The sequence below is a fragment of the Xenopus laevis genome, chromosome 3L, assembly GCF_017654675.1.
Source record: "Xenopus laevis strain J_2021 chromosome 3L, Xenopus_laevis_v10.1, whole genome shotgun sequence".
NCBI lineage: Eukaryota > Metazoa > Chordata > Amphibia > Anura > Pipidae > Xenopus > Xenopus laevis.
The window spans coordinates 59,500,238-59,522,967 of NC_054375.1; the positions used below are offsets into that span (position 1 = coordinate 59,500,238).

At 34.3% G+C, this 22,730-nt stretch overlaps 1 protein-coding gene across 1 annotated transcript in view; it reads left to right on the forward strand.

Moving 5' to 3' along the window:
* Positions 1 to 2,815, forward strand: part of otogl.L (otogelin ike L homeolog) — a 97,562-nt gene extending 94,747 nt beyond the window's left edge. The window contains exon 59 of the mRNA XM_041585568.1: positions 1,180 to 2,815. Coding sequence (XP_041441502.1) covers positions 1,180 to 1,380 — 201 coding nt within the window. The 3' untranslated portion in view covers positions 1,381 to 2,815. The remainder of the gene's footprint in view (positions 1 to 1,179) is intronic.
* The last annotated feature ends 19,915 nt before the right edge of the window (positions 2,816 to 22,730 follow it).

The window sequence follows — 22,730 nt, forward strand, 5'->3', positions numbered from 1 at the left end:
TTAGAGTACATTAAGGGGCAGACTTATCAAGGGTCAAATTTGAGTTTATGGGAGTTTCTAAAAATCTAAATTTATTAAAAAATTAGATTTTTTTTTAAATTTGGGTGAATATGAACGACCTGCAAACTCCAATCGAATTAGAAAAGAAAAAAACACTAAACAACTCCAAATTGATTGTAGGAGGTCCCCCATAGGCTAAAACACCAATTTGGCAGGTTTTATATGGCGAATAGTTGAATTTGAATTCTTAAAGGGACACTACATGAAAATTTAGATTTTTTTTAAACTTTGATTGAATTTGGACTATTCCCTAGTCGAATTACACTAAAATAAACTTGAAATTCGAATTTAAAAATTCGAATTTTCGATTAGATCCTTGATAAATTTGCCCCTAAATTGAGTGTAGTAGGAAACTGGTATACCCTGAGGTGACCAATGTGAACACCAGTGAACTTCAGTACTTACATGTAAAACATGTGCTGGATGTGCATTTAATCTTGTCATATGTATTATTAAGGGGCAGATTCACTAAGGGTCGAATTTCGAAGTAAAAAATACTTCGAAATTCGACCCTCGAATTGAAATCCTTCGACTTCGAATATCGAAGTCGAAGGATTTAGCGCTAAACGTTCGTTCGACGATTCGAAGGATTTTAATCGTTCGATCGAAGGAAAATCCTTCGATCAAAAAAAGGTTAGCAAACCTATGGGGACCTTCCCCATAGGCTAACATTGACTTCGGTAGGTTTTATCTGCCGAAGTAGGGGGTCGAAGTTTTTTTTAAAGGGAAAGTACTTAGACTATCGAATGGTCGAATAATCGAACGATTTTTCGTTCGATTCGTTCGTATTCGAACGAATTTAACCAATTCGATGGTCGAAGTACCCAAAAAATACTTCGAAATTCGAATTTTTTTCATTCGAATCCTTCACTCGAGCTTAGTGAATGGGCCCCTAAGTGTGTTGCACAAGGTACAGAAAATATCAGCTTTTATCCTTTCTGTCATTCTGCTCCCATCTTACGCCTCCCTTGGTGTACTCTTTGCCTTTCATTACTTACCTTATTTTATAAAGGTGTGCGGAATTCTATAAACTTATCAAGATTCCCCAATGTTCTATGTGTTGTATGTATATTTTGGTGTAAGGTATAATCAGTTCTACTTTTTTTACCCACTAAACAGGTAACTGTTGCATCCTGTGATGGGAAATGTCCATCAGCTACAATTTTCAATGTCAACCTTGATAGCCATATAAGATTCTGTAAGTGTTGCCGGGAAAATGGAATACAGAGTCTCACTGTGCCACTATACTGCTCAGGAAATGGTACGGAAGTGATGTATGTCATACAAGAGCCCTTGGATTGTTCATGCCAGTGGAACTGAATTTCGTGGATGCTTGTCAACAAATTTTCCTAACACCGCAAACAATTTACAAAAAATACATTTTATTATAACTAATCATGTCAAAAATTGTTAAATAAATTACAAAATGTCATTAAATGTTGACCCATTAAAAGTTAATTGTATAAGGGAGATGAGTTTCATATGCCAATTAAAACAATTTTTAAGTAAATAAATGCTACACTCACAGGAAGAATGACTAATTTTTTTAAAATGGGCACATTTGCCCCTGTAAAATAACCCATAGCAATAATTAAAAAGTGTAGTTTCATTATTCTGCCTGTAAGAAACTAATTAATGCTACTTGCTGATTGGATATTGCCAGTGCTCCCCCAATGAACCCAGATAATATATTTATATTACATGCGTATATCTGGTTGGATTTATTAAACATCAACATCAAACACACACCATTACTAGAGGCAAATTCATCACCGAAAACACTGTAAGAAAACTTCAAAAACATCTAAAACACAGGACATCTTTAAAAAAAATGTCTGACAGTCAGAAATGTCTTTATTATACTAAACTTTTAATATATTTGCCTCTATGTTTTTTCTGTCTACAATGGAGGATAGCATTAATACACAGTAATATCACATCATGATAGTGGATATTTCAAAGTGCAAAAACTATTTTCAGCTTCTCCCGTTCAGTGTTATACTTGAATTTAGGGAAATGGTTTTGTCAACTTTCCAACCTGATCCCAGGTAACCTCCTTCTTGCAATATATCCCTTCAGTCATAATAATCAATATTATTGTACATAATATTGTCAATAAACTGTAAGTATTATAATTAATGTATGAAAGGAAACATAAAAATACTGGATTGAATAATAAATATTACACTAAAATACAAAAATAGTAGCTCACAAAGATTTATGATTTTGGTGTCCAATAATAACATGTATGGTCACGTCGCAATATTGATTTTAAAGCATATGCCACTGGACCAATTCATGTAATAAATCAATAAAGTAGAAGGATGAGTAGCTGATGCTGTGTATGTATTCAAATAAGAAAATAAAAAAGGAGAACGTTGAAAAAAATTCTGCATGGCGTTTAAATAGAAAATACTTGTAAAGCACTAGGATTGTCGCCTTAAAGAAAGTTAAACAATTACTGGAAATACTGTTGTGTATATCACTTTGCTGGCTAAAATTACTGCTAGACTGTTACTGCAGAAAAATTTATACTTCAAAATACTGTTGGCTAATAGATGGTTTGGAATTATGTTAAACATGTCTTTCAGTAAAGCACTTTGAATTATTTTGTATTTGTTTGGTGAAAATATTTAAAAACTCATGACCATGTTATAAGATGTTAGTATTTGTCTACCAGTCAAGACAATAATCTTAAGGAATATTCTATGTTGAGTTTTTTCCATCATTTTTTTTTTCAAATAAAGGCAATTTTTTAAAACGTTTGTTTATATGTTAAATAACGACATGGTTTATCTGCTACGAATATAATGTGACGTTAAAGGAGACATCTATTATCCCAAATAATATGATCTAAAGTTGAAGGAAACATATAATTTCAATAACACAGTACAGGTATAGGATTCCTTATCTGGAAACCCGATATCCAGAAAGCTCTAAATTACAGAATGGCTGTCTCCCATAGACTCGATTTTATCCATATAATCCAAATTTTTAAAAATGATTTCCTTTTTATCTGTAATAATAAAACAGTAGCTTGTACTTGATCCCAACTAAGATATAATTAATCCTTATTGGAAGCAAAACCAGTCTATTGGGTTTGGTTTGTTTAATGTTTAAATGGATTTCTAGTAGACTTAAGGCATGAAGACCCAAATTACGGAAAGATCCATTATCCGGAAAACCCCAGGTCTCGAGCATTCTGGATAACAGGACCCATACCTGTACTATGCTGTATCCACTATTTTGAGGTTTGATGCATTATTCTCATTATGTTCGATTTTTAGCAATGTTAAAAAAGAAATGGAAACATTCGGCATAGCCTACTATGGGATTTGATATCTCAGACCAGAAGACTATTGAACACTGTAACAGAGCTAAAGTAATGAAGGCTTTCCAACTGATGTTTACTTTGGAACCAGTGGATAGGCTGATACTAACAAATGTGAGAGAAAAGACTATAAGTAACTTTTGGATGAAAGTATATAATATATGGGACAGATTCACTAACCAGCGAAAAGTCGCCAGCAACCCATCTTCACCAGGTGAAAATTTGCTCAGACAACGCTAATTCACTAAAATGCGGAGTTTCGTTGTGGGTGCCGAACGCTGGGCTCTTTTCGCTAGCGTTACTTCGCCAAGGCGAGCAATTCAAAGCAAAAATGAGATAGTGTTCATTTCTACCTAGTGCAAATTCGCTAGAGGTCTTGCGCTCAGGTTAATTTGCATACAGCAGAAAATTTAAAGTTGAATGGACATGTTTATGTTATATGTTGCACCAAATACATTACATTTCTACTGCTAATTACACATGGCAGGGAACCTTAATAAAGACATTAGAGTTGTTATTATGCCCTACACATGAGCCCACTGTATAATTAATGTTAAAAAAAATGTATGGGGAAACCGGTTACCCAGAATTTTTTTTTTTTTTAAGGACTTTTGCAGGCTATAACGCTTAAAAAAGGAAAATAAGCCAGTGTTTTTTGAACTTGGATGCTTTTTCCACTAAAGAATATGATGTAAGTAACAGAAGACTGAGCAAGATCTATGTACTCCAGTGCACTTCGTCTGGTATGAGCTGGCAAAAGCAAGTCTGGCGAAAGAGGTAACGTTCAGTAAAATCTGCATTTTAGGTAATATGCAGAGTAACGTCCATTCGCGAGAGTGAATTGTCTCCTGCTGCGAATTGCAAATGTGCATGTTAGTCAATCGGCGATGTCCATGAGGTCGGTAACGATGGCGAATTGTCGTCAGCGTTTGCCCCTTCACCCTTTAGTAAATCTACCCCCATTTGTCTAGTATGTCACTGATACTAATGCTATAATTAGTATATGGTATTTCTTTGTAGTAACATGTGGTAATTATTTGCTTCAGCCTTTCTACATGCATGTTCCACTCTCAAGAAACCTCCATCTTTAATGGAACACATAAGGCAGGCCTAGTGATTATGCTATTGTCACATTTATCACCCTATGGTATACCCATAACTATTGAAGAATCACTTTTTTGCTTTTGTAATCATCAAGCCACGTTTGTTGTCTGGAATGGTTGAATTGATTTACTGGAAATTAGAACTGCAAAATTAAATAACCCCTGAGTACATTTCCGTAGTCACTGTGAGTTTCTTCAGCAGTCCTTTTGGATTTTGGTACATTTATGAAAACATACGATTAATATTATCACATTTCAGATATCATCTATGTTTATTTTCAGTTCCATTAGGTATAAAGAAGAGTAAAATGAACTTTTGGTTCTGCTCCACCAAGCATATTTCCTTTTGTGTTATCACAGAACTACAAATTCCTTTTGTCACTGGAGGAGCAGTTATTTTTTCCTTGCTCTGCTGGTTGGTGATGTCACGCTATATATATGGAAAATAGGGGTTTCCTTAAAAGGGATGTATACCTTCACTTGGGGGCAGATTTATCAAGGGTCGAATTTCGAGGGTTGAAAAACCCTCAAATTTGACCTTCAAACTAAAATCCTTCGAATTCGAATATTGAATTAGAAGGATTTTATCGCAAAAGGTTTGATCAAATAAAAATCGTTCAAATGATTTTAAGCGATCATCTAAGGAGTCCACACAAGGTTCTGAACTTCTACCTGGTTGCCAATTCAATTCATTCTTCTTGCCTCTTCTGCCTAATAGTGTGAAACTGCCGATGCTGGGGAGCCCTGGAGGTACCACCACCCTGGACCTGGTGGCAGCTCCAGGGCTCCCACAACGGCTAGCTATTTTGAATTTGTCAGAATTTACATATGTTAGTTTACAAAAATGTAGTTTACCAAACCTCAGGAAATCTGGGAGAAATCACAAACATTTCAAAAACAGCTGGCGTATATCATAAGTGAGTGTGAAAATCGACTACCGCAGAATGAGATAATGATATGTTATGCTGAAGTAAGAGTAAATGAATATTTTCTTTTTAAGGGATTTCTTTAGTTTCTTATTTATTATGTATTCACAGGCTGGGTAATGTAACACATCTGTAAAAGGCTGTAAATTTAAATGTGTTATCAGTTGCTGAGTGATAAAAGTTGATAAGGTTTTCAGCAAGTAGGCAAATGTATGTTTTGTTTGTATAATTTGAATACACGCACATATATATATATATATATATATATATATATATATATATATATATATATATATATATATATATATATATATATATATATATATATATATATATATATACTATGAAAGAGAAGATATTGCCGTACAACCCTCTTAGTTTTTGGGTGCAAATAGTCAAAAAGGCACTGCCAAAGTAGCCAATATCATAGAGAAAATAAAAACTGACACAGCACTCCAAATTTTGTATTCAAAAAAGGATATATATTGTAGAAAAACATACCAGAGGCTAGCCCATAGGGCAAAATCATACCAGAGCCCATAGGGCGACGTTTAGGGGTATACAAACCCCTTTCTCAAGCCAAGGGCATCATTCAAGTAACAAGCATTAGTTTACACCTATTTATACAAATACAAATGCTGTGTCAGTTTTTATTTTTTATATATATATATATATATATATATATATATATATATATATATATATATATATATATATATATATATATATATATATATATATATTTATACATTAAAACTTCTCTAATATCACAATGCCATGAAGTTGTTAAAAGTTGTTAAAAGATGTTGTTAAAAGATCCAAATATAAAAATAGAGAACGGAAAAAAAGTGCAGAAAAAAATTTTTTTTTTGATAATTACTAGCGGAAAAAATATCCAAAAACCTCTAAAAGTCTGAATGGCTATAAAAAGGTTCAATAGGATTAACGCAGCTCCCACTGACTTCTATGGGACCTTGACTGCTTTTTACTTTGAGAAGTATTAGAGTTTTTTCTGGTTTTTACTAAAAATCTAGAATTTATCAAATTTTTTAAATAAAATAACCATGAACAAACATACCCAATTTTACATTATTTGTAATTAAAAAAAACTTGACTTAATCTATTTGGGTGAAAACTAGAAAAAATCATACGATTTTTTGGGGGTTTTCCCAAAAAGCACCAATTTTTCAGATTTTTGCCCAAAAAACGCAAAATGGTTTGGGCTTAAATGTGCAAAAAAACGGAAATCTGAATGTTAGTAAATAGGTCCCATAGTCACTTATGTCAAACTAAACAGTAATTTTCCTAAACCTTGCTGTTCAAGACAGACAGAGCTTGCTACCTAGAAAATGGGCCTATGTCATTGGCTTCTGTGGTGCCTGACTGGGAATTCAGAATAAACTCTTCCCAATTCCAAAATTCCCATAAAATTAACCCATTAAACCTACATATCAAATTGAAGCTTTCAATAAAAACATGAAAAAAGCACCTCAACAGAAGTAGCAAGTGTGGCATAAAAATACAAAGTGCAAAACCTCCCAACACAAGAGTCTAGGAAACTGGTCACCCCCTACCCTAGGGAGGCACTTTATCCAAGCCCTGTACACGAATGTGAGCAAAGCTGGGTTACTCAAATAATGCTCACACCTTGCGCAAAAGTTTTCCACACCTAAAGAGAAATAAAGATAAAAGTGTGTATGCACTTCCTGTAATAAACTTTTACCAATCTTTAAGTCCCTCTTTCGTTAGAACGTCTTTCTTATCTCTTAGGTTAGATAGAGATGTGCCTCCCAGCTGTGAAAGCGAATACAGTTTTCTCCCTCCAAACAATATAGCACCTCGCCACTCAACCTCCGAGACAAGACAAGAAAGAGAAAACACAGTTGCACACAGTCACCGCATAAGTGTAGGTTCCCTGCTTAGTTATTACTCACAGAATCCTCCTGAATTCAGTCGCATATCGGTGCTTATCCACAGTGTGGCTTATCCACAGTAACAGAACGAGGATTAAGAGAAATGTCAATAGAAGACAAGTCGTATGAATGGGAAAATTGGAAACCTATATAAATATAAAAATTTTCGAAACAACAAAAAAAACTATTGATTTTAGTAAAAAAAAAAGAGCTTTCAAGCAACAGGACTTTAAGAGCTTAACTTCTTTAAGAAAAAGGTCATGGATGCCCAATGACAGTTTGCAAAGCAGTGTAGAAATTACTGTCCTTTTACCTGCTACTTGCTTGAAAGCTGGTTAAACTATTTATTTGAAATTCTTAGCATTGATATTAAAAATGACATGTTTGTATATAAGCATATAATGGCAAATCTGGTGACCCCTTCTTTATGGCACCCTATGCAGCTGCATGGGGTCGGATGCCACAAAGGCTGGCCACAAGGTCAGGTGTTTTTAAAGATTTCAACTGTTTTCCAGTCCTTAACATTTAAGTACACCCAGTTAAAATGTATTTATGTTATTCTGTGTACAGGTATTTAAATAAAAACACCCTACTTATACTGCATCAAAAGTGTTCTGTATTTTGTCCTCTTAGGATCATCATGTTTTGAGTCTTGTTCCTTTTGAAAGAATAAAATGTAGAAGAATAACGTAACAGTATTAAGACTTGTCTTTTCAACAGGGGTCTGTTCAGATGGTTGGACTGCATTCAAGCTGAGTTGCTATAAAATAATTTTGGAAAATTAAAAAAAAATTGACGGGCGGCAAAATTATTTTGACACCCATTGCCTTCAATGCGTTTTGCAAATTTTTTGCCGTTACATGAATTTCTGCACAAATTCACCATCACTACAAGTAACCTCCAGGCTTTGGTGTAATGGTGGCTATAACGTTGACAGTGCACCAATGTGTTGGCAAGTGCACAAATGCATAATTTCCTTGCACCACAGGGTAAAATACAACATTTGAATATGCTGGAGGAACTCCAATAGGAATAGTCTGATGCACCATATGGCTGCTGGCCTTGAGAATGCCACTGATAAAGCCAAGTTAGTTCCATTTTAACTTAATATTCAACAAAGAGCATGTTGGCTGTTGCTGTTTTTTCCTTCAAAAAGTAATTTTGTTTTATACATGTTTATGTTGAATGGGAATACTGTGGACAGATGGTTCTCCTTATAAACTAGATTGTGGTGTTTCATTGATGTCAACTTTACATGAAAATGAGACAGCCTGCTATACTTTATAGAAAAATGCAAGTGGACCAAATTACTTTTACACTTCCTTTTTCTGTCAGCTGGACTTGCTGTATCTTTGTGATTATGAGTGTAATTAATATTTTATATGTAGATGACAAATTTAGTATTAAATTGCACACATACAAAAAACAGACACACAGAATATATATATATATATATATATATATATATATATATATATATACTTTATTCTCCATGATATGGAGCTGACCCCATCTCATGATGGTGATGGGGAACATAGCATGTATTCTCATAATACATAGTGATGGGCGAATTTATTCAGCAGGTGTGAACTTGCGGCGAATTTGCGCGATTCGCGGCCCGCGAATAAATCCGCCAAACACCCGCGAAAATTCGCCCATGTCAAAAAAATTTTTCGCTAGCGCCAAAAAAAAAAGGCGCCGGCGTCAAAAACGAGACGCTGGCGCAGTTTAACTAATTTTTTGCCATTTCGTGAATTTCAAATTCGCCCATCACTAATAATACACAAATTTCAGTGTCATATTAGATGTGACATCACTTAACATTGATTATATCTTATAATAATGTGTTATATTACTAATCAAGTTTATTTAGGATAAAGTTTTACTTACTTGTATGGGTATCACTAACCAATGATTATAACTGAGAACATCTTAGACACTATTCATACAGTTGTGCTTATAAGTTTACATACCCTGGCAGAATTTATGACTTCTTAACCATTTTTCAGAGAATATGAATGATAACACAAAAACTTTTATTTCACTCATGGTTAGTGGTTGGCTGAAGGCTTTTATTGTCAAACAACTGTGTTTACTCTTTTAAATCATAATCACTTCACAAACTACCCAAATTACCCTGATCAAAAGTTTACATACCCCAGTACTTAATACCGTGTATTGCCCCCTTTAACATCAATGACAGCTTGAAGTCTTTTGTGGTAGTTGTAGATGAGGCTCTTTATCTTCTCAGATGGTAAAGCTGCCCATTCTTCATGGTAAAAAGCCTCCCGTTCCCGTAAATTCTTGGGCTTGCATGAACTGCACGTTTGAGGTCTCCCCAGAGTGGCTCAATGATATTGAGGTCAGGAGACTGAGATGGCCACTCCAGATATGAGTCAGTTTATCCTGGTGGTTACACAAAAGTTCACATCTTTAATCATTTAACTAAAAATTAACTATCATAATAGTTTAATGAAACTATTGCTATTGGATCATGGTGACATTATAAACATTTACACTTTATACTCACAAACTGCCACTGCATGGGGTGTTTGTGTGGGACCGTTTCAGAGTGCAGAGACCTTGATTACATTAGGCAGTGCTCGATTAAAAAGGGGAGGGCAGGAGGAGGCACATAGGTGCCCCCCCACCTGCACCCAACAAACATGTGAGCAGTAAGGACAGGACTGCTGCTTCTCCTGACTGCTTTCTGCACTGGTATTTTAATTATCCAGCTCTTAGTGCAGAGACCAGTAATCCCAGGCACACAATTGATCACTAATGGGGGGAGGGGGCATTTGCACTTGTGTCCGGGGGTATGTAAATATCCTCTCAAATCTCTTTAAGGCAGCCATTGAACCCAGCTATTTGCCCTGCAATTACTGGTGCTACATTATTAGTAGGTTACTCCAAATTGCATTAATCTCAAGCACAATGCTGGCATAGGATATTTACAGCAATGCTTCTGTGATCACTTCAGGCAGCAAATGTCTTGTAAGCTGTTCAGCCATATGGTAAAACCACATTGATTTGGTAATATTTATAAATGGTAAGAGCATTTACCTATAATCCTATAAATTGTAAAATATTTGGGGCAGAACAGTGATAACCTTTTTTTTACAAATGAACCTTAGTATGGGAAGCAAACCATGGCTAAAGGTTGAATCAGCTAATTTTAATAAAGAAAAATACTGGTGAATAAAACAGCAGAAATTGGATGTCAGTCATTTTATTTTTCAACATACTCCCACCAAAGAATATTTTACATAAAAAATAGCATGTTATTTTTCAGCTAGAAAAATATATATATATATTTGCCTTGTATAGCATAAATCATATCATAGAAAATATTATGCATTATTGATTAACAATGTTAAGTTGTACCATTATGTTACTAAACACCTTAGAATACAGTACATCCCAAAAGAAAGAGATTTTCAGTTCATTAATATATATACTTGGCAATGCACATACATCACATCACAGAACACCTCTGCATTTAGAAAACTCAATATAACTTAAAAATAAATTTAGAATTATGCTATTTTACTGATGCTCAATATCATTTTTTTTCAGCTCTACCAGTTCCAGATAATTTTTCATTTTCTGTGGAAATTGCAATGGAAAGTAAAATTAAATTTCAGTGGAGTAATTTTTCAGACTGGTCTCAACAAGGTTTTGACATTTTTATTAAATGTGTTTCAGATAACATCAATGCACACTACATGCACTTGCCTTCAAATTCCACATATGTATCAGTTCAGAAACTATATCCAGGATACATGGATTGAAAGAGATATTTTATTTTTTATATGGAGAATAAAATAAGATTACAGAATTCAAGCCCAGTTATTTCAGCAGAGACAAGTGAGTTATACTATATTATATCTCATATATATATATTTTTAATTGGTATAAATCTAATAAGTATGTGTTTAGTGTAATTAACAAAATGTAGTAGTTGCATAACAATACTCAATACAGTTCTTTAGTCCAGGCTGAAGGGTCACTGGTGGTGAGTGGTGCTGTTACTACCATGTAGTAACTCATAGCAATCAATCTGCATTTTATCCACAAAATTTATTAAGACTATTTAATGCTAAAATTGTTCTTAAAAGTATATATGTACCTAAAAATATTCAAATTTATATAAAGATACCCCAGTCCGGTGCTCTTATTATTAGAAAACTGCCCCGGTACAGGGTTCTTATTAAGCACCATACTCTAATATTAGTACTCTAATATTAATCAGATTACTAGGTGCCCTGGGCACATCTCAAGGAAGGCATTATAATACTAATAACTAGGCAGAAAACAGCAGAGATTAGGAAACAGTTATTGTGACACCAATGTTGGTAGTTACATGTAGTTACATTATTAACAATGGTATAGAGTCCTCACTTCTTCAGGTGTTAGACATAAAATTACTTGCTTGTTACTGAAATTATAGATATAATCTAGCTGTATATAAAAGCAAATATTAATCACATAGGTTTCACACTCAAGGAATTTGCTTCCAAATAATCCAAAACTATATCTAAAACTACTATTAAAAATATACATATAACAACAAATATTTTATCAAGAAGCATTAACTTAGAATGGGATCTGGCAGAGCATCAGTTATCTACCATGGTTCGTGGATACTTATTGACAGTATGCGATGTTGAATCAAATGACTAAGATTTACTAAGCTCGAGTGAAGAATTCGAATGAAAAAAAATTTGAAGTATTTTTTTGGGTACAGATTTGGTTTGTCTGTTTGACACAGAATAACTAAACACAGATATATCCCATTTATCTCATTTAACACAGAAAACTGTGTCACAACATCCCATCTAATTAAAGCATTCACCATTGTGAACAATGGTGCTTTGGTATGCTAATGAAAAGGTTAAATGCATTAAATGAGTTAAGATAACTTTAGATAACACAGTTTCTTCAATTAACTCTGAGTCATGACGCATTTAACTCACAAATCCAAGTGGCTTCATCTGTACTTCGACCATCGAATTGGTCAAATTCGATCGAATCAAATGATTCAAACGATTCAAAGTAAAAATTGTTCAACTATTCGACCATTCAATAATCAAAGTACTGTCTCTTTAAAAAAAAATTCGACTTCATACTTCGCCACTTTAAACCTACCGAGCTGCAATGTTAGCCTATGGGGACCTTCCCCAGCACTTTTCTAAGCTTTTTTTGATCGAATAAAAGTCCTTCGATCGATCGCTTAAAATTGTTCGAATCGTTCGAGACGAAGGATTTTATCGTTTGATCGAACGATTTTTATTCGATTGTTCGATGGAAGCATTTGCGCTAAAATCCTTTGAATTGTATATTCGAATTCGAAGGATTTTACTTTGAGGGTCGAATTCGAGGGTTTTTTAACCCTCGAAATTCGACCCTTGATAAATCTGCCCCTACGAGTTTGATTAATACAAAAGAAATAAAACACAACAGTAATCACTAAACTGAAATCATATCGACAATACATCATTTTTATACAAACAGTAACAAAAAGTGGCAAATTAAGTTCATCTGAAAATGTGCTGACGTTAGTTGTAGGTATAGTATCATTTTCATATGTCATCATATATTTTGCAAACACCCACTAATTACATCAGTTATTGGAAAGATTTTTTTAAAAATGTGCTTAAAGGGGGACTCCACAAAAACATAACTTGAGCTTTTTGAAAATTAAATATAATTTCAAGCAACTTTGCAATATACTGTATATCATTTAAAAAAATATGCAGAGTTTTCATGATTTTTATATCAGTTTTTGGATGATGCTACAAACATTTTACTAATGAATAATGTATGGTTCATGAGCTTCTCTCATGTTTTACAGACCAGCACACTCACGCTGTGATTTTATATGCTCACATGTCTAATGTGGGAATATTTGATGAAGTATTTATTACAATTAAGAATGGAGCTAACAGAAATATTTTCATGTAACCCTGCCGGCAAATATGAGCTTAATGACTTTTCTCCAGGCATGAATTCAGCATTTATACTAAACGTGACGGCATGCAGAGCATACCATATGAAAGTAGAGTAAAAATATTTGAGTAATTTAAGCAGAATCGGTTTATGTTTTGTGCAGCCAGCTATGTTTAATTTCATTTTGCCTTATCACTACCCAACTTGATTAATTGTCACATACAAGAAAAGGTTAATATGTTAGCATTTATTTTTGCAAGGCATTATGAATAACGTGTTTGTAGAAACGTAATTATTTATTCTAGTCTTTTCTTGGAAAGGGGGTTATTATCCCCAATGTCTAGGGTAGAAAAACTCACAGTACGCTCGAAGTCCCCTTGTGATTTTCTTTCAGCAGTACAAATATAATATTCGGCACACTTCATTTTTGTTTTTTTTCTGCTAATATGACACCATAGTGTTACCTAGCAGATCAAGGTAATGCAAAATGTCATGTTGTTCTGGAATGAAATCCAGCCACTTGCCTGGTGTTTTCTTTATACTGTTGAAATTCATGCAGAATTAATTTAATACACTTTAAGCCTCTTCTGGACAGGGACCTAATTCCAAATTTTCAAACTTCTAGCAGTCACTCTCATTTATAATAACTGTTCCTCTGTTTGTGATCATGCTTTGTAAAACAAATAAATACAATTGCAAAAGATACTTTTACAGATATATAAAAAATATGTTCAATTCTAATTTTAGGTCTTGCAAGTCCATTTAACCTACGGGCATGGTCAATTAAACTTGGGTAGTTTGGGACAAAGCAATATGAAATTACATGTAAGAGCAGTTCAAATAGTTCTATGGTAAGTGTAGTTACATTGAAATAGGTATTAAAATAAGTGCAAGCAAAAAAAACAAGAATATATTATATTATTATATGCATTAGGAAAGTGTTGGGTGAAGGAAGCATATATTATAGTAAAGAATTTGAGACTTTGTAATGTATTTTGTAATTCTTCAGAAGCACCAAGTCTCCTGTTGTTGGGTTTATCATTGTTCCTTGGATAACTCAGATATATTCATGATGCTATCTTGTTTGTTATTCAGGTGCAAAAGTTAACTGAGGAGAGAGCTTTCTTTTTTAATTTAATCTCGGGTACAGTTTATATATTTTGATTACGCACTGAAAAGGAGCAGTTCATGGACAGTACACCTGTTACAGTGGAAATTCAGACAGGTAAGCACCTTTCTATAAGAGAAATAACTATTAATAATTATACTTAATAGGTGAACATTTTCTTTTATATTTTCCGCTTGATATACAGTGCAAGGAATGTGTGTAACCTGTATGTCAGAACATTTTGCTTCTTTTCTTCTGGCTTCTGGCTTCTCATCTTTATTAATTTGCTACAGTCACTATAATTAAATCTGGATTCAACTTTAATTGACAATTGAATAGAAATCCCTTTAACACGTTATATCTTAACTGCTAACAAGAATCCCTTGCACTCTACTGAAGACTTCCTGTTAACCTCATCTCATTCCCGCTTTCAGGATATTGCTAAAGATGGGCATACATTTTAAGATGATTGACAACATACTGGGCCAAATCAGGATGATCTGATTGTCCCCCCCCCCAGACCACTGGTTGGACTGCAACTGTTGGACCGTGACCTGTTGAATGAGGACCATATCAATACTCTGTTGCAGTCCTTGCCTAACTGGGTTTTTAAACCTGATGATAGACATCGGCACAATATTTAAACAGATATTAGTTAGGCAGGTGTTTCTGAGGTCCCCAATAAACTGATTACTCTATCTGGTATGGCTCAGTTGGCAGCTTATGTTGCCCCCTCCTCTGCACTCAACTACTTTACCTGAATGGTTAGTGGTAGGTTGGAATATTGGGACGTCCGATCATTCATTGGTAAACTCTGCACGTCTATGGGCAGTTTTAGGCAGAAAAGTGTATTCAGTAAGTATGTACAGCCTACATGACATTTGGTTCCCTAACAAACAAGGCCCCAATAGGGACCGGAACGTCACATTGGCTGTATATGTGTGTGTAGTTTGAATATATTTGCTTGCTTGCTGCTCACCATTAGTGCAGCTCATAATATTATTTTGTATTCAAGTTAATGTACTTATTGTTTATTTATGAATGCTGAGTTCTTCCAGAGTTAATCTCACATGGCAAAAAAATAATTATGACTGATTCTTATAGTGCTATTAAACATAACTTTTAAAAATAAATTTGTTTTCTATGACAACAGTGCCAGCTCCCACAGAATACCTAAATTATACCAAAGATTCAGAGTCATTATATTTCAACTAGTTAAGGGCATTAGGCCAGCTTGATGGCTATTTAATTTTCATGACTTCTGAAGACTTCCACAGAACAGAAGTATTGCCTCCTACTCAAAGTTATTCATTATCAATTAGGGTTGATGGTTCTCTGTTTTTTCTCTGCATTTATTTTATATGTGACAGCCAGACATGGCCTTAGGATGGAAAAATGATTTTTCTAGGTTGCAACTGAATGTGCCTTAAAAGCTGAATTTATAATTTACTAGAGATGCACAGAATCCAGGATTCGGTTCTGGGTTCGGGCAGGATTCTGTCTTTTTCAGCAGGATTCAGATTTGGCCGAATCCTTCTGCCCGGCCGAACCGAATCTTAATCCTAATTTGCTAGGGGCAGTGAGGGAAATCGCATAACTTTTTGTCACAAAACAAGGAAGTAAAAAATGTTTTCCCCTTCCCACACATAATTTGCATTTGCAAATTAGGATTCGGATTTGGTTTGGTATTCAGCCAAATCTTTCGCGAAGGATTCAGCAGTTCAGCCGAATCCAAAATAGGGCATTCGGTGCATCCCTATAATTAACACACAAAAATACAGCCAAAGTACGCTTCCATTCTGCAGACAGGCACTTTTGTTTACTACATGTTCAAAGTTAGGCAGCCATATAAATAAACACATTGTGCCTCAAAGTTCTTTAGCAACTCTGATGTACTTTAGTTGAAATGAGTCATTATAGCTTGTTGGACTCACTGGGGCTTATTTATAAATTGCCTGCAGAGACCATACCCCAGGTATTACCCATCTACCATACAGTACTATTCTATGTAGTTATTCTGTTTTTCCTAAAGAAACTGGACTGATTTGGCTCCTGACTCTTGGCTGCAGCCTATATAGGAAGCAAAGCTACAGTGCAACATGCTGTATTTTTTTTGCAGAAAATAATAGATTACATATACACTGTATGGTCTGTTGCCAAAACCACTAGAAAAGTTGCTTAAAATTGCATTTTCTTTCATGATGCAAAATTGTATATTTTATTTAACATCCTATTTAAATACATTAATATGTTTCCATATATCTGCTTCTTAGCCATTATACTGTTAATGGACTTTCACCTGGAACTGAATATCTAATAAACATAGTCACCACTTGTGGGTTCAAGAAGAGCTCCCCTACAATTATACATTTTACCACAGGTATGTTTATAATGTATTTGTAGACTACTCTTTAAATAAAATCTTAATATATAAAATATTCAAATATGTATTGCATTTCTCATATACAGGAAATACAAGCTAGTATTGGAAGGTGACATACAAATAGAGTTTTCCTGAAAAAATCAAATGTGCCAGCTTGTAGATAAAATATTGCACATGTGCATGATGTTTTCTTAAGTATGTGTGGAATGTTTGAATTTGATTCTGTGTCTGGTTCTAGGATTAAATTTATGGTTAACATGTAGAGAGACTCAAATTCTTGGTAAATTACTGTTCCTTTATACACCCTTATCTTCAGATTACCATCTCAATAAAAATTCTGATTTATAAATTGCTTTTTAATCTGGTAACACATGTTGTTTTGACTGGAAAATGTAGCTCTTTTTGACAAACTGGATAATTGTTTATTAGTAAATATGACTCTACATGCCTAGATTTACTGCCAAACCATGTGGGAATGCGGGATACCTTGGGGTGACAGCTACAGGATAGACAAACTGCACCATATCTAGTTCTTTGCCCTGTGGGCCAGTCAGTCAGATAACTGCAAGGCTGGATTGTTTATGGACACATTTAGTTTGTGGGCTTACAAACTATATTTGGGGAACCATTAAAATCTGAATTGTGGTTGGTTGGACAGATTTGATAATTAGAGATCCCATCTAATTGTACTGCTTCTAGGGTCATACCTGGCTAACAAAATATTTTGGTCTGTGATCTGATGGTTTTGCCTGAATATCAAAGATCAGATCTGTGACTATCTATTTGCCTGCTACAAGCACAATTTTTATTGTTATTTTGGTTCAACGTCAGGGAGCTAGGTAAAATAGTACTCATATTATGTGAAAATCATACAAAAATGCTCCCTTGTAGAAGGATGTATTATAGCTATAGAACAATGCATTAGTATCTTTTTAAGTTATATAATGTTTTTTCTATTTTAATTTTTTTTTTATATTTAATAATTATAATATATTGATAATGCTAAATCTAACATTACCCTTTTTACTTATACAGAATACATTATGGTAATATCACTGTATTCGTGTGCTTTAGGTAAAATCATTGTGTTATGACTTTTTTCCTATTTTCCTATAAATATCTCCTTTAATTTGTAGAGTATGTGTTTTCTGCAGCATTGGGAATACATTGGAATTTTTTGGAAATTTCCTATGTACAATACAAGTTTTTGTCACAAGTTACACTCAGCCATGTTTCCTCTAATATATAACATTTTTGGTTTTGTTTGTACAAAAATGTGTTATGTGGTGAATTATTATCTTTGGAAATAATGTATGCACCATAGTGTTTGTGCTAGTGTAACTACCACATTTAACTGGTAATTAGGAACATGCAGAATGTCACTGTTTGGACTTCTATTTTTTTCCCTCTGGCTTTAATAATGGAAATGCCCAGCCAGCTTGAAATGTGCTCTTTAAAAAACAATTGAACTGTTGATTAAACTTTCATGTGTTGGGAAACAGTATACCAGTTGCTTAGCAAATTTCACTAACTCAGCCAAGATCATTTTACTAATCATGCAACATTTATCCATCTAGTTAACCATCTTAGTTCTGTTAAAGGACAAAAAAGAACAATATTCCAAATATAAATAGTTTTAGTATTTATTATCTCTTAAAACATTTGTACATGAAGGAGGAAGAAATCTGGAGGAGGCATAAGGACATGGGAAACAATTAGAAAAGAAAAGCAATCATAAAGAAATGACAGCAGTGATGTGGTTTTAGAATTTATTAGCATTCATATCAGGTTTCTCAGATTTGCATTGTACATAGTGAAAACCCACCAAACCACTGTTCAATTTACTGTACATAACGTGAAATAAAGGTGATATAAGGATGTTAGCTCTCAAATAGAGACTTTCTACCATGTCATATAGGAAAGGTCAGGTCCGGACTGAGAATGAAAATAGGCCCTTGCATTTGAGGTACACAGAGGCCGAATCAGCCCACATAGAGGCCCAAACAGCCCCCACCAGCCCACTAATTACTGACTTGCTATGGGACCTTATAGCAGCCCCTCTGGCATTTGTCAGAACCTACAGATTGCCAGTCCGGGCCTAAAAGTCAACTCACTAGATAAAGTTATGTATGTGGATATTCCCACCACTTTTATTATAATAGTTACATTCTGACAATAATTCATCTTATTAAACATATTGCTCATCTCAAATCACTAGCAATTTACTAACTACAGTTAAGCATTTTAAATCATATGCTCTAAGATGATTAAAACATACTGTATGTCAGCAATGCAACTGTTACAATAAAACAAAATAGTATGATGGATATATGGGATGTCATGGAAATGCTTGAAATTATAAGCAAATGATTTTCAGCCAAGCAAGCAGGGAAATTAGTTACAATTCATGCATATAATGTATTTCTTTACATATCTATTGCAGTATCAGTTCTACCTTCATTACTGATTTTTACTGCTCATACTGGTTCAAATTGATCCAAATGACATTTGAAAACTATGGTTTACAAAAAAAACAGATTTACTAGCAGACCATTTAAAAACACATTTGATTGATGATTGTTCTTATAATTGCATTTCTGGTATCTGCTATCTTTAATTCCTTTTTTGCATTTTTCACTTTCAAAGAACCATGTAAGCTCCCATCAATAACAGTAAAACCTTATTCTTTCAAATGCACTTCTCAAATCTTAATCATTTCTGATATGAAAATATTTTCTTCCTTAGCACCTCACATTCTTTTCTGTGTTCAACGACATAAATTATATCTACCAGTCATCTGGCAGACAGACCAATATGAGTGGATGTTCCAGTAGTGCATAGAGGCAAGTTGATAGATAATACATACATATATTTATTTTTTTGACAGAAATCTGAAGAGGGTTTTTCTTTTCTTTTTTCACCCCCTCTGAAATGATGAATGCTGAATTAATGTTTTATTCAAGCGTTATACGATGAAATAATGGATATTATCCCACTTCTATGGGATCTCTTGTGTGTCTGGAGGAGAAAAATGGGTCTGGCTGAGCGAGGCCTGTGAAAGAAGCAACCTGTGGTGAAGATGTTGTTGTGAAGTCTGTGTACTGACTGGGTAAATAAAAAAGGTGACTCTCCGGACAGCTGCAGCTGATTGTAGGGAGCAGAAAGTTGCATTGTACACCTTGTATGTGTTTGGGTGGAGAAAACCCATATAGACTCCAAGGAGTTAGTGTTCTTGAGCTATATATCCTTTGGGAAATTGACTATATTTTGTTACAAATTTTGTGTGAATGCTGAGCTGTTTATTATAAAGTGCAGTGAGCACTTTAAACTGCAATTTGGTGTCCCTGCCTTAACTCACTAGTAGCTTTAGCAAATCCCTACTATGGATATACAAATTTTGTCACAGTGTTTAATTTACCACCCTCCAGTGGGGGGACTATTTATCATGCTGTTTAAAAAAACAGCAAGCAAATACATCACACATTGCTAGTCATCACAGTATAAAAAACACCTACATATCAAGCTGTGTATTGATTTTCACCAATCACGTACCTCGGTTATAATGTGGAGTAAAAGCAGCCATTAGAAAATGGTATGCAGAAATATGGTGTTCATCCATTATATTTTTCCCTATTTTTTTTTTCATTGGAACTTCCTGCTTGAATTTTTCCCATTCACCTTAATAAAATATGCAAGGTCTGAAGTGATGTAGAATAACAACGTCTTATCCGGTGTTTGGGAAGTATAAAATGAACAGACCTTAATAAATTTACCAACTTCTTACACTGTTTTCCTGCAGTTAATTGTTTTACACATGATACATAGGCCTCTGAAAAAAAAGCCCCATGTGGGTATAAAAAGTTATGGAGCTGTGGTGTATGACCAACATTAAACAAGTCCAATCTATGTGGTTTCCTCATCAGATGCATATAGTGGCATATTTACTAGCCGGGCACATTCACTAGTCTGATACAACAAATAACAGAAATCAGGAATTGCGAATTTAGGGACAAATAAAGTATGTTCTGTTATTTTTTCTACAAGTGATAACAGTAATAGTAGGGCTGATCCACTAATTTTAAAAGCACCTCTTGCATATAAAATAGCTTCCCCACCGTGGTACAAGAAACACTTTTATATTGTATATGCATGTGACGTAAAATCCAGATATTACATTTTCTGCACATTTTATGCAAGTGTCTCGGGATCTGTGGGGGCATGTGTGTGCCCCAGCATGACCATTGGCACGAGAACAGGAACCCATTTCTGGCCTCAACAGTCCACAGATGTGAGAAATATATTTCAATTTAGACTTTATAAGTTTACAGCTGTAGTGCTTGGAACAATTTATGTCATAGGTGCCCTGTAATGCAATGCAAATTCATTTTCTGGAGTTTAATGATTCAGTGGGATAGAATGTCATTTGATTGCTCAAAGCAGCCAAATACATTTTGCCAAACTGCTAAAAGCAGAACATACTTTGATCAGTTTGTCAATTAATTACACACTTTACATAATGGGAAAATGTTGCATTCCTCACTTTAATATTTAATAAATCTGCTTGTTTATGCTTCAGCTAACCAGCAGCCCAAAGAAACAATCTTGTTTCAGCTGTTTGGCTCTCTAACTCCTGAGAACCTAAGGTGATGCTGAGAGTTGTACTACCCTTAAAATGCTTAAGCCAATGGCACATGGGATGAAATATTGGGCTTCTGTTGTCTTGGATTTCAGCACCTTAAATGCACTTTTAAATTTACCTTCTATCATGAGTGAGGAATCTGTGAAAACATAAATTGTCATTTAATTATATTTTTGCAAATACCGATTTTGTTGAAATTTGTAATATTTGTTTGCATGATAAATTTTACTCAACATCACTTTCTTAAAATATTTTGACAGCTTACTTTTCACCCAGCAAACAGCAACACCGTCTCTAAAATTACTGCTGCAAATGAAGTAAAAGTGTGAAATAAACTAGTGTGCTTTTAGAGAAAGTAGTGAGTACAAGTAAGAATTGATCATTTTTAATTATCAATCAGTTTTAAAGGTGGTCAACACAACGGCGAGGAGTGAAGGAATGCCATTAACTAACCCACCAGGAACTGCCAGTGATTATAAACAATACAACCTATGAAGGATTGAGCTTTTCCTAGACTATGCTATGACTGTTATTGTATACAATTAATTAACTACTATTTAAATATGAATTCATCTGTCATTTTTTTAAGATTGCCTATTTTCTTGTACTGCAGGACCAACTGGAATTTTTGGTCTTACCATACAATCTGTAAATACTTTTTCAGCAACCTTAACATGGGATAACAATGAAAGCAATTTTACACATTACAGAATAATACTATCTAACCAAACATTTTCAAGAGAATATAATGTGTCCAACCAGCTCACAGATTATACTGTATCATATTTAACCCCAGGTGCCATTTATCATTTTACAATTCAGAGAATGAAAGGAACTGTTGAAAATGTTCTCACAAATATTACAATTCAGAGAATGAAAGGAACTGTTGAAAATGTTCTCACAAATATTAAGCTGGTTACAGGTATGTGTTTGTCATTTTCATGAAAGCAAACATTTGCTAGGTTTCTATGGTTTACTGTACAGATGCAAATTGGTCCATTAACCCCAAGTGCCTGTTTATTATGATGAAAATTCAGAGAATGATGGTGTGATAATGATGTAAGTACTTTGTGCATGATTGCAACAGCCCTGTATTTAAAGGAGAAATAAATCCTTAAAAAAATATGGTTAGGAATATCATAAATATTAATCTTACTGCAGCAGCCTTAAGTTCACAATCTCTATAACAGTAATGATTTAGGACTTTTATGTTGTCGCAGGAGCTCACCGTCTTGGATTTTATTAGGAGTATAATTTTTGTGCTCAAAATTTTCAGAGTGCCATTGATGTAAGATTACTGCGTGTCTGTGTGTGATTC